This window comes from Diorhabda sublineata, chromosome 6 (genome assembly GCF_026230105.1).
Source record: "Diorhabda sublineata isolate icDioSubl1.1 chromosome 6, icDioSubl1.1, whole genome shotgun sequence".
NCBI classification, from domain to species: Eukaryota; Metazoa; Arthropoda; class Insecta; order Coleoptera; family Chrysomelidae; genus Diorhabda; species Diorhabda sublineata.
Genome location: NC_079479.1, coordinates 13,013,573 through 13,027,120, shown reverse-complemented (window position 1 = coordinate 13,027,120; position 13,548 = coordinate 13,013,573). Strand labels below are relative to the sequence as shown.

General features: G+C 32.2%; 1 protein-coding gene across 4 annotated transcripts in view; it reads right to left on the bottom strand.

Moving 5' to 3' along the window:
- LOC130445774 (histone-lysine N-methyltransferase MECOM-like) overlaps positions 1 to 13,548 on the bottom strand; it is a 107,984-nt gene that overhangs the window by 37,767 nt on the left and 56,669 nt on the right. For 3 of the 4 annotated variants that reach the window (XM_056781626.1, XM_056781629.1, XM_056781628.1), the window contains exon 2: positions 11,885 to 12,228. In XM_056781626.1, coding sequence (XP_056637604.1) covers positions 11,885 to 12,228 — 344 coding nt within the window. The remainder of the gene's footprint in view (positions 1 to 11,884; positions 12,229 to 13,548) is intronic. The other variant, XM_056781627.1, reaches the window with a different exon arrangement.

The following is a 13,548-nucleotide window of genomic DNA, read 5'->3' as shown; positions in this document are numbered from 1 at the left end:
GAACACCCTAATCAAGATATTCCTCGATTTACTACAAAAACTCTCGTTCTCGCAGAGATTAAATACGAAATGTCAGATAACAATCAGAGACTAGATACAGCCAAACATTCGCGACGATGTACGCACACACTAAAAGAGATATAACAAAATCAATCACTGTTCCTTTCAGGATACTTTTGTGTGTGCCAAAACAGATGCATCACTTTCAGTTGTCAATAAGATAGTCGAACGGATATTTATTCCCGTTGAAAGAAATCGGTGTTTGTATTGATTGATTATAGTGGGCCACTATTCTAACACGTCGGGATTGATTTCAATAGACGGACTAAAGACAGAGGCGTACAAAATTTATCTATCTATTTAAAAAACTTTAATTTTTCTAAAAATTGCACCTGATCTTGAAGATGGAAACATATTTTAAACATTTCAAATATCTTATACGATAGATCTTTTCAAGTTTTGAGATATGGCAAATTTTATAATTCCACCATTAAGTCTCATAATGATGATTCGACTCCCTTTGACTTTTGGTGATGAATATTTGGCTGTCAAAATAATTTGACAATCACTCTAAATACAAACTTCAGTCGATTAATGCAAAGAAACGCTGGAAATTTCAATCAATTCAAAAGACGTTTGAAGTTGAACAAAAATCGATTGTGTCTTTCAAGACGAACCAAATCCAACGAAAATTGTTCGCGCAATTACTGGACATGTCGTCACCTTCCTATTATAGCAATATAGTGTTCAATGTGTTCAAAAAAAATTAAGGAAACCAATCACAGAAAACTAATCATTGTCCACCACGAAAATTTTATCTTTCGTCTATAGAAAAAAACGTTTTTGAACAGTTAAACCTCGAATTGATGTATAATCCGTCGTATGGTCCTTATTTAGCACCCAAGGATTTTTTCGTATTCCCGCAGATTAAAAATAAATTGCGATTTATACACCTGAAGAAGCAGTTGATGCGTTCAAATCACATATTTTGAAAGTTAATAACGAAATTCTGATTAAAAAATAAATAATAAACATTTTTAAGGAAAAACTATGTAAAAATTAACACTTTGGGATCATACTAGATCCTAAATATATAAAAAAGCTAATTTGTATAGTCGTATTCTGATAATTTTCCTTGGAAGTGAAGACAAATTCGAAATTTATCTGTTAAAAAGAGGCAGGTGTCTACATAGAAGGCTCCAAAACTTTATCTAGAGCTACATATATAGAATAAGAGACAGGACTGTATGAAAATGAAGAAGATATGCCAAAAACGTAACATGGAAAGAAGCTTCAGAAGTAACCAAAATCAGAAGGAAATTGAGAGACCTCGACTTGTTTTATCATACACTTTTCTCAGAACATCTGACTGAAGCTTCTATTTCATATGATGCATGAATTGTAGACAAATCAGGGCTATATGGCGGCTGTGCAGCTACTGTAGCTTTGGAAAACAAAGAATACTACCTATGGTATTATTTTTCGAATTGAAGTAAAAATTTGTGTAGAACATTCTCAACTACAACTAGTTAATATGACTTATGGAGAATTTGTAGATGTTATAAAAATTTGAACCACAATAGAAATAGACATAAGAATAATTGAAAATAAACAAAAACAAAACAACATTGATGATTATTGGGGAAGAAGATACCAAGATAAATATAAGGAATCAATACCTAAAAAAAAATAAGGACACAAAACGCAGATATAAATTACAGAATATTTGATTGTGAATCTGGATATTTGGAGTCATTAAAACTAAATTTTTAGACTAGAATCACAAATTTGGAGAATATGACGTACTAAAATTTTGGTTTTATTTATATAACAGAACGTTTTTTAAAAAAAATATACCTACGGTAATGGATTTATCGACCCAACTTCCGACAATGGGCATTCAACCATTAATAAACCGATTTCTAAACCCATTTCACAATTCTGGTTAAAGAATCCCAATTTCGTCAATTCAATGAAATTCTGAGATACTACTTCTTGTTAAAATAACCGTAAAAAGGTAAAATTTGAAAAAATACATGGTAATACGTAGTTTGTAATAGTCAATTATATCATATGTGTATCGAATAATAAATTTTTTTCATACGATTAATAATAATCGAAATTATCGATTTTAGTAATCAGTCGAAAGTTAATATTTTTCAAAATATCACTTTCTATGTCATTTTTTACAACAATCCTGTGGAATTTTCTATATATCTTAAAGGACTAAAGGATCTTCTAGTATATAGGAATTGACAGATTTATCGATTCAGACGAGACCTCTATAATCGATAGTCACTGGCATTAGCTTCAAAATGTTAATCACCCCAACAAAAAAATAGAATTCCACCTGAAAATCATGAGAAAAGAGAAAATCAATCATCTGATGTTTCCAGAGATTTCCATCGTTACCAAGAAACTGGTAACTTTAATCGAAGTTGCGTAATGAATCCTGATTGGTGTTCAAATCCAACAAGAACTCAGCGAAACACTATGAGTGGATGAACTGTCTGAAGACGACTAATTTCCAACCAAACAAACTAACAATTGGCTCTAGATCAACCATAGATCTCCGAGAAGCTCATCTACGATTTACCACAGAACTGTTAATTGAACTTGGACTCTATTCTTTTCTCGGAGTGTCTGCATGGTAAAGTTAGAAGATGAGGAGTGTATAGAAGACCTGGAGGATGTTTCACGCAGTGTTGTTTGATTTTTGGATGGTTTGAGCGCGAGTTTCAATGGAAGTTGGAGTCTTTTAACTTCTTTAACCATAATTTGATTTAATAAACTTCAGATAGATGTAGATAACTTTTTGAAATTTTATTATATAGAATGTTAAAGAAGTTTTAAAATATATGCAAAATATATTGAAATCTTCGTTATATATTTTTATAAATTGAAAAATTGTAGTCGAAAATTCCAAGAATATTTCCGTTCCTAATGTATCTCTTCCTCAATTACTTGATATCATTTGGAGATGGGTTCGATCATCATTTTTTTATTTTTTGAATCGTTTCTGTTGTCTTTGTCTTATTGTAATTTTTTCAAAAATTCATGTTCTGGATTTTATTTAAATTCTATATGATCGTTTTTTATGAAAATAAAATCGTATTTAAAAATTTATTTGAAATAATAGATTGTAATTAATTTCTATTTTATAATAAAATTAATAATATTAATTGTCACTTACACAATTTCCTATTTTTTTGTCCGTAGCTGACACAATCAATTTCCGTACTGAATTACGGTCGTTCTCAAAAATTATATAGATAATTTCAAAACAAAATGATAAGAAATTTATCTGCAACAATTAATCCAATTTCCACGCAAATATGTATGTTGAATTGTGCATTTCCTCTTAGTATAATTTTGTACTAAAAAAATCGCTCGTTTTGGGGCTTATTAAGCAAAAATTAGTATTTTTCAAATACTGATTTCAACCTCCAAGTTTTTATCAAAAAAAAGATCGCAAACAAATCGAAACGTCATATTTTGACCTGTCTTTGAAAAAATCTAAGAAATAAGAAATAAAAAAGATGAATGAAAACAAATATTTATAATTAGATATGGATCTATCGTTTTTCAAAATATTTTCTATTTTAACCAATTTCCATTCAGATTGAATCGCCTCTAAACAATGTTAGTTAAACGTGTCAACCGCTTCTTCAGATGTAGGAAATAGTTGATCTCTCCAAACAAGGACTGTTTGGAGGATGATCTATAAATTTGACTGTTCATACACATTATTCGACTGTTCAAAAAGGTTTTTCGACTGTTCAAAAACGTATTTCGACTATTCACAAACGTTGTTCAACTGTTCAAAAACTGATACGTGAAAACACGCATTATCGTTGTGGAGAATAAGGCACTTGAGGCAAAGTTCTGGTGTACCAGAATTGAGCGATCTACATATAATTCAGATTTTTCAATTTTACTCTATGATAATGATCTTCTGTTTGCGATAGATTTCTGCTTTAAAAATGCTTAATGAGCTGCTGTTTTAGATCTCTTCATTTCTTCTTTGTTGTTTGGGTCCCACTTGCTTTAGCAGTTTCATTATTGAGGTGAAGTTTTTCTCGAAGCTAAATTTTTTCGATATGACGTCCTGAAGGACGTTCCAGAATAGGTCATTATTATCTGAACATTCTAAACTGATATTCTCTCTGCCACGCTTTCCAGATTGGTCTAACGATTGCTATGTACATCCACCTCAGGATCCCAATTCCTCCCTGCAAGGTTACAGCACATCATCAGGACTTTTGTGACTAGTTTGAGTCCCAGATATGTCGATTATTTGTCCGACCATCTTGATGGGATTGAGTTTTATCTTCCTAGTAAAAGAAATTGGGTAGTTCTTGTTGGGATTGACGTTTAGCCCCACCATATACCCACCTTAGGATCCCGATTCTTCCCTGTAAGGTTACTGGACACAATCAGGACTTTTGTCACTAGTTTGCGTCCCAGAAATGTCGATTATTTGCCCGTATAGCTTGATAGGATTGAGTTTTTTGTTCCTAGTAAAATAAATTGGGTAGTTCTTGTTGGGATTGACGTTTAGCCCCACCGCACATTTACATTAGGATTCCAATTCCTCCCTGTAAGGTTGCTGAACATCATCAGGTCTTTTGTCACTAGTTTGAGTCCCAGATATGTCGATTATTTGCCCGTCTAAGTTGATGGGCTTGAGTTTTTTCTTGCTAGTAAAAGAAATTGAGTAGTTCTTGTTGGGATTGACGTTTAGCCCCACCATATACCCACCTTAGGATCCCGATTCTTCCCTATAAAGTTACTGGACACAATCGGGACTTTTGTCACTATTTTGAGTCCCAGAAATATCGATTATTTGCCCGTCTAGCTTGATGGGATTGAGTTTTTTGTTCCTAGTAAAAGAAATAGGGTAGCTCTTGTTGGGATTGACGTTTAGCCCCACCGTATACCCACCTTAGGATCCCGATTCTCCCCTGTAAGGTTACTGGACAAAATCAGGACTTTTGTCACTAGTTTGAGTCTCAGAAATGTCGATTATTTGCCCGTCTAGCTTGATGGGCTTAAGTTTTTTCTTCCTAGTAAAAGAAATTGGGTAGTTTTTGTTGGGATAGAGGCTTAGCCCCACTGATCTTTTTGTATAGTTGAGTCCTCTTCGAATTAAATCACAAAGTGTATTCTCGAAGTTTCTTTTGCGTATTTGACTATATCGTCTGCAGTTATTGAAATGGTGTCTTGCCCTACTTTAATTTTTGCTTTTCTTGTAGATAGAAGTTGTTTGATCGACGTGGAGGTTGTCCTATCCACTCCTTTCACGACTATTGCTCTTCTGGCAGCGTCGTTTGAAATATTGTCAATCCAATCAAATAATAAAAGTACGTCGTTGTTATAAAATTTTCCTTCACAAACAAATTGTGACCAATCTAAGAAAATATCAGAAAAATGATAAACAATGAATCATTTTATCCTTTAGAAGGAAGTTCATTAAACAATACGTCTAAAAGAAAATTGTTTATGCTTGTTTCACGCCCACGACTCGTTTCACGTAAACAAAGATTACAAAAAGAGAACTAAGTGATATCAACTATATACAATGTATTTTAAAAAATTACTCGTTCGAAAATTTCGTATTTCCGAATTTATATAATCGGATTCATATATATAAATATATATTTCGTAAACCCTATCAGCAATACAACGTTATATTACGATTCTAAGAAAGTTTATTTTGATAATTCATTTCTGGGAAGAAATTTAATTTTTTCAATAAAAATCGAGTGTATTCGCATTATCTAATCATATAGAGTAAGTAGATAGTTACTATACAATGTCGTTTTGAAATTGCGTACACAAATTCGTAGAGATGACAGATAATACAAATGATATACTTATAAGGGGTTAACTAAAAATAACTATCTATCAATTAATTATGAATTTGCAACCCTTTAAAGAAGCTACCATCAGAAAGATCTAAGAACTTTGTTTAAAATATTATCTAATCTAATCTAATATTTATGTTTGCTATTTTTGGAAACTGAAGGTTTCAATCCAAATCAAACATTACAGTCTATAAAATATGTTGTTTCTACGATATTAGAAAATCAAATTACGGTATAATTTGGTTTTAAAATGATAAAGAACGAAATTGTAGATGTTGGAAATTAGATTATGGAAATTTCATTTTTAGAATATAGGAATTTTGCTGTAAGATAAAATTACATAAAAGAAATGATTTTTGTTCAATTTTTATTTTTATAGCTAGAGGCTATGTTAAACTAATTTTAGCTTCGATAAATGGATTCTACGATATCAAAATCGCTAAATTAGCGTGATTTAATTATAATTCAGAATCTAGTATATTTAGTTTTACTAACGGAAATGAAAAAAAAGTTTCCAAAATTCTAATGTTTTCGATTGTTGTCGATTCAATCTCAAATTAAATTGTCTGTTTACTATAAACATATTCTCCCTAGTTTTTTTTTCTCTTTTCCTCTTATTCCTTAATATATCCGACAGAAGCCGCAACTACTTGAACTAGGTAATCAAGCGAATGATTCAGACGAAAATGGCAGAAAAAAATGCAACTAAACGATGCGGCAAATGTGCAACTGACTTTGTGTAAGCTTGTGTGAACATTGATGAGTTATGGTTTCTAGGAAATTGCCAAACGTTTACAAGATGAAAAAAACCGAGAAAATTCCGGATGGAAGACGATTCGTTCGATATTTTTACAGTTATGGTGAACTTAACATTTGGTAACCTAATTATTTAACTATTTCAAGTAACTAAATTTTACATCAATTGACGTACGAAATTTCGTTTAAGTGATACTCCAATTGAAAATATGAGAAGCTCCTTCAACTTCCAGTATTTTCTTCAGTTTTAAATCAAGAAAAAAGCAGGAAAATATATTAGTATGAGAAGAAAACCCCATGAGGTTCTCGACTTGTCAAAGCAAGAAGCCTCTAAATAGGCAAGCTGGAAGAATTCGTCTTGAAAATGATCTGCAGCACTCCTGAAGTATTAATTTGATTAAAAACTGGATTGTCAGTTGTAGATGAAGAAATATTCAACAACAACAGCGAATACATGGAAAAAAATGTCTTTTTTATGAAAGTTGCTGCCATTATCTATTAGATATTAGATGAAAGATTTTTCCCCTTGATACTTACTCCAAAGTAAATAAATTTTTAAAAGACGTTGAGGATGAGATTCCAGAAACCCTTAAGGTACTTTTAAGGTCAATTTTCAAGATAAAAATACTTTCTGCTCGGCCTTAATAAAAAACCTTTGTTATTGCTGATGTAATAATTAATCCTGCGAGATCGCAGTCCTTTTTGTCCCCGCTGCTCGCAGGATTTTTTTTATTTGTACCATTCAAATTTCTACTTAGATTATATATATTAAACGCAAAGCAATAAGGGATGTTTGGTACAAAAAATCACATGAATTTACTCGAAACGACGAAAAAAATGATTTAGTATTGATGTCAAATTCAAAATTTTTAAAAATTGGTTTATTAGGTTATCTTAGGTTGAGTTAGGTTAGAACAGGTTAAGTTAGGTTATAAAACGTGAAAGTTTATTCTCTACGACTTTTATTCCACGAGTTTTTTCAATAGAAATATTTGTTTTCAAAAAATGTGAACTTGGAAAGTCGCAAAATGTAAGTTTACAACAAAATTCGACGTTCGGTTTGAATATTTACAACAAACAGTTAATTATTGTTTATCAATTAAAATCAGTTTCTGAATGACAGTTAAAAATTTCAATTTTTTCGTGAAGTTCATCTAGTACCGCTTTGTGGATTTTCTTCAACATTTCTGGAATCGTCACCTCATTTGGTCGACCAGTGCGCTGCTGGTCTTCACAGAACGTGCAGTCTCTTCTAAACTTTGCTATCCAATATTTTACTGTTGATAACGAAGGAACGGTCTAAATCAGAGTAGAATCTAGTCTAATCTCACTATTAATGGCTACTAAACGACGAGGCGTCTTCAAAACTTGAAACATCTCCAAGTTCTTCTGGGATCATCCTCTTGGACTTTTTTTATGTCGAGTGTTTTTACACTCACGTAGACATAGTATTCGAATGAAATTGACACAAATTCCCAAATATACCTATATTAAGGTAACTTTTAATATCTTAATCATAAATTACACATTCCAATATTGAATCCCACTTCTGATTTATTATGTACTAGGTATTGCGTAACTTATTTCGCATGGGAATATCCATTTATAAAGTTTAGACAGACATAATGTCGATCTCCGGCTCGTAATTGTTTTAAAAGTTTTCCAATTGAGGGGGAAAATACTCCGGAATATCGATTTTTCGCCTCATCAGAACAGTACATCGTCAGACAATTCCTTAGACAAATATATTTACGTTGCGTGAAAGAAAAAAAATCCTTCCTGTATTATAAATCATATAAAAAAGGTGTTAATTCCTTCAACTTTTTTTTCACATAATTTTTGACTAATGTGGGGGTGGTTTTTTGAATTAAAATTGAAAATCATAAATGGATGCGGCTTCTTCTTTTTTTTTCTATTTTTTGCGTCTGGATGTACATAATGTCTTCTTATCTACGATATCAAGACATTTATGGCAAATTATATTTTGCGGGTTGTTTTTTGAATTAAAAATAGAAAATTCATCTTAAATGGATGCGTCTTCTTTTTTTTTCTATTTTTTGCGTGTGGATGTACATAATTTCTTCTAATTTACGATATCAAGACATTTATGGCAAGCAATATCGAAATATTTCGATGAAATTCAAGTTTTCTAATTTGACGTCAAATAACAGATGGACATGAAGTTAGGAACCCGATAACATTTGTCCCGATCACATAAAGGTCAGATCCATATTGTTTTCAATTGATTTATTCCCTTTAGGGGGAAAAAAGGGAATTGCAGATGTGAAAGATTAACGAAGACACTCCATATTATGTTTGTATGTGTACATTTATACTTATATACAATAATTGACGTTGTGGTTTCGTTAATACATTCAAATTGTACAATAAATTAAATTATTTTTGGTAAATTTTACCCCATATGAAACAAAACATTCGTAATACTACGAGGATGATCCCAGAATTACTTGGCGCGACCTGGAGATGGCGGTAGTTGCTTGTGAAAACCACTGTGGTCAACCAAATCTTCACCTACCACATTTCTCTGATTTTCGAACTTAATCGTGATCGAACATCGCTACAGGATGAATTATTCATAAATTACCAGATACAGAAACAATTTAATACACCAGGTAAATTAGGTATGCTCGAGGTTAGTGCTGGAGTGTTAAAAGATTCCTTCAAAATATGGTGAGTGATGACTGCAAGATCCAGCTCGTTTGGGTGCCAGATCACTCGCTAAATTGGGATCGGCGAACTCATCGATGGGTCCAGAACTCATCCTTGGTGTGGTTATCGCATCTTCCAACCATATAGATGAGCCCCTATGATTTCCAGCTAAATAGACGCCAAATCAGACTAGTTACCTGCCATCCAAGACGACCATAAGCATCACGGATTTTTCGGAATGCCCCTGGTGCATGTAGGAGGACGAAAATGCAGACAACGTTATCTGTGAGTGAGCAAACCCCACAAACTGCCTAAAGATATCAAAGGGTTCAAGCCTAAGCGGATTCTTAAAGGATATCGGACTTTGGTGACGTCAAATTGGGTACGAAGGACCTATCTCAAGCCAACAAGAAGACTAGTGGAAATGACGGGTGGAAAAACCAAGTTCAAAGTAATTTTGGATAGCAGTTATTCTAAGGAATCTAAGATAGGGAAAAGTCTGAAACGTTATCCACAATTTAACAACTTATTTTGCTTAAACCGCATCAATGAGGTACGGAAAATGTTCATCCGAATGAGCTTTCGGCCCAAAGGAAGTGAAATTTATAAACCAACTAAAAATTAAGTGAGAATCTCTCAACGCGTGCGCAAATCCATATTCCAACATCTACGGGATGGAAACTTTTCGGACAAACCTCGTATGTAGAATCACGGATCATGGATAGGTAAAAGATGGAAAAAAACAGAAGAGAAGTATCAAAAAAAAAAGGGTTTAAAGAGATTAGAAAGATCTCGAAGTCGATGGAGAAATTAACAAATTTAACTTTTAAGGGAAATATTTTATATTAGAAATACTATATGATCAACCCCCTTGGTAAATAATAAATAGTTGATTAAGTGATATTTCACGTCAAAGATTTAATTGAATGTTTAAGAGTTCGATTTAGGATAGCGGGGTGTCGAAAATAATTAGTAAATCGTCATCTTCTCGGTTAAGAGTGGTGTTGCTAGCAAGGGGTAATAGTGTAATCAAAATGTCGCGTTTGTTATTAGCTCGTTTATCAACAGACAGCTGCCTTTGATGGCTTATACTTGACCTTTATGTTCGCTTCCTTTTAAGACAACATCTTGCTACGTTTCGTTTTCTAATTTAGTCATCTCCTTTCAATCAATTAGAATCGTTCGGTTAGATAAGAGCCAGAACTTATCAAAATGTCTATCAAAAATAAAATTATACATGGAAATAAACTCGAAAATATACAGAGTGTTCCAAAGAGTTTTTAAACTCTGATTTGTCACTAGAAATAAGTTTAACTTCAACATTGATTTCATAGTCAACTTTTAATAAGTTCTTATCTAATAATAGGACAATTGTATGTGAAAATTTAACTAAGAAAAACGATTTTATTCATTAATTTAGTCTTCTACAAGAGAAATACCATCAATCCAACGCTTCTTCAACTTCTCGATGCCGTGCTTGTAGAAGGATTTGTCTTTTGCCTCAGATTCATTAATTTCTTCTCCATTTGTGCTAAATTTCTTATCAGGAAGATTTTTTTTAAGATCAGTAGTCACTGGGGGGTCTAATCTGGACTCTACTATGGATAAGGAAGCAATTCGAAGTTTAATTCCTTCGATTTAATTTGTTTTGGTTTTTTCTTCGACATATGAGGCCGTTTCTCTTCGATTGCATTCAAAAGATCCTACCAATCATCTCTCTTTTGGTTATATTTTGGACGTGATTTACCAGCTGCAATCCACTCAGATGATGATTATTTTGATTCGGGAGTGAAGTCATGGATCTATTGTCAAATATTGACGCAAAAAATTTTATTTATTACGTGTAATCATGGCCAAACATTGTTCTGAATTATTAACATGTTGTTGATGTTGTTGTGAACAAAGATGATAGTGAACGTTCTGGTGGACGTCCAATTGAGGTGGTTATTTCAGAAAACATCAAAAAATACGTTGTTCTTGACACAGATAATGGTGAAGGTTCTGTTGGTCGTCCAATTGGGGTGGTTACTCCAGTAAACATCAAAAAACACGTTGTTGTGGACACAGATGATGGTGAACATTCTGGTGGTCGTCCAATTGAGGTGGTTACTCCAGCAAACATAAAAAAATACGTTGTTGTGGACACAGATGATGGTGAAGGTTCTGGTGGTCGTCCAATTAAGGTGTTTACTCCAGAAAACATCAAAAAACACGTTGTTGTGGACTTTTTGATGTTCTTTTCGAAGTAACATTCTTTTATCAAGATGAATGTTTCCAGTATTTGTTAACACTCGTTTGACAACACGTTCTGAGTGCGTTCATCATCAAAAACGTCAAACTTCATGACATCAATGTCAGATTTTTCATATATCGAAGCTTAAGTAGCAACTCTCGTACTTGAATTTTGGTTTTTGGAAACCCCCCCTGTTGTTATATGAATTATTAGAGATATGATTATACAAAATTGACTTTGTATATAAGCACAACAAACTACTATATCAAAATTTGGTAACAACAACACAAATTTCATGTAAAATATGTTGTTTTCTAAATATACAGAGTGAAACAAAAATATTTGTAATACGACTTACCTCCCAAGCGAATCTAACGTCGTGTGGTTCGAGGGCCCAAGTCCATTGAAAGGGTCCATATTTTTCACCTTTGGCTACTGGTGTCCTAGTAAACACTCCAGTTTTTTTAATTTGTATGTCCCAAGGTAAGGAGATATTCAAAATGGAATCTTCGCTATCTTTAACATCTTTATCTTGTAATTGTTTTTCGATGAAAAAATCCGGAGTTTCGTTGCGGTTGTTTTTTATAGTGCAATAATCAGCGGCGTCCGTTTCTACGTTTGGAGGTACCATAGTTGTTTCCATGGATTGATCGTCTGAACAAAATTTTATGGTTTTTATTTCTATATCATCTTCTGAACCTTCTGGAACAAAAAAATACCGTTTTCAGTTCGTAGAAATTTGATTTTTGTTAAATCAAATTTTAAATCGATTAACTTAGATTGATATTGGACAACTTTGATATCAGATTTGTCCTAAAAAAAATGTTGATAGCTGGAAAGGTTACAGGAAGTTTTAATAATCATGACTAATTCCTAAATCATGAATCACGACATTTTTTTTTTGAATACATTTTTGTTGATGAAGAACTTGATAAAAAATTAAAAGAATCAGAAAATATGTGAACTAATCTTAGCTTATTTGAACCTGAATCACCCCGAGTTTTAGTTTTCTCCCAACCTTTCAATTTTCAACAACTATTTATAGTTGCATTTATTTTCTTATCATTTATATAACTAAATCAAATTCTAGAACAAAAAGAAATAAATAAATAATATTTTTAAGAAATTATTTCAAAGAAATACTATAAATAAACCTCCTGCTACTAAAAAATTTGTGTACAAATACACGTCGACAAAAATCGAAGCGATTTGGTTAAATCCACGTTGACTGTCATAGAAAATGTTCGCGATTTAATGTTCTGTAACACATTCTGAATATTTTCACGATTAAAAATGTCAAATTTTGCCAAACCGATAATCGCTTCTTTCCCTAGTAATAACAGATGATCACAGAATAATTATTTATAACTTCATATAAATTTATTTGGTGTTTATTAAATTAAAAAAGAATAGAAAATGTTTATTTGTTACTACAAATAATAAAAATTGTGCTAATAAATTAATGATTAGACATCTGATTCTTAAAGACTTGAAATTACTGTTTTCAAAATGAGGATTAACTAAAATAAGTTGTCTATTAAGAAATAGGCCCTAATTTTGCTATGAAACATTCAAAATTAGAAAATTCGAAAAAAAACACACCCTCTGCTATCTGGATGATGCAATTTTCGTTTATTGTAGTCCCTTCATTTTAAATGATCTGATTTCATCATTGTTTTATAATTTGTTTCACCAATAAATACAAAACTTTTCAAAATTTGTACCACGTGTGTCTATTGGATTAATGATCATTTAGCTTGTGATTCGTTATGCTGATGTGATTCAAGTTTCCTTCATGGAATATAATAAATTATCAATTTGATATTTTCTTTGTTTGTTTAATTGTATAGTGGTGTAAAAGAATTGGAGTTAATCTTTGAAACTGAGATAAGATATTTCTTTTTGTCTCGCTTCACTTGGAAATGCGCGACAAAAAAAATTCCTAATCGATCTAAATTATCATTTTCCTTCCTATAATCAACTCGATTTATGGGGTCGTCTTATAAATAGACCACGATATCA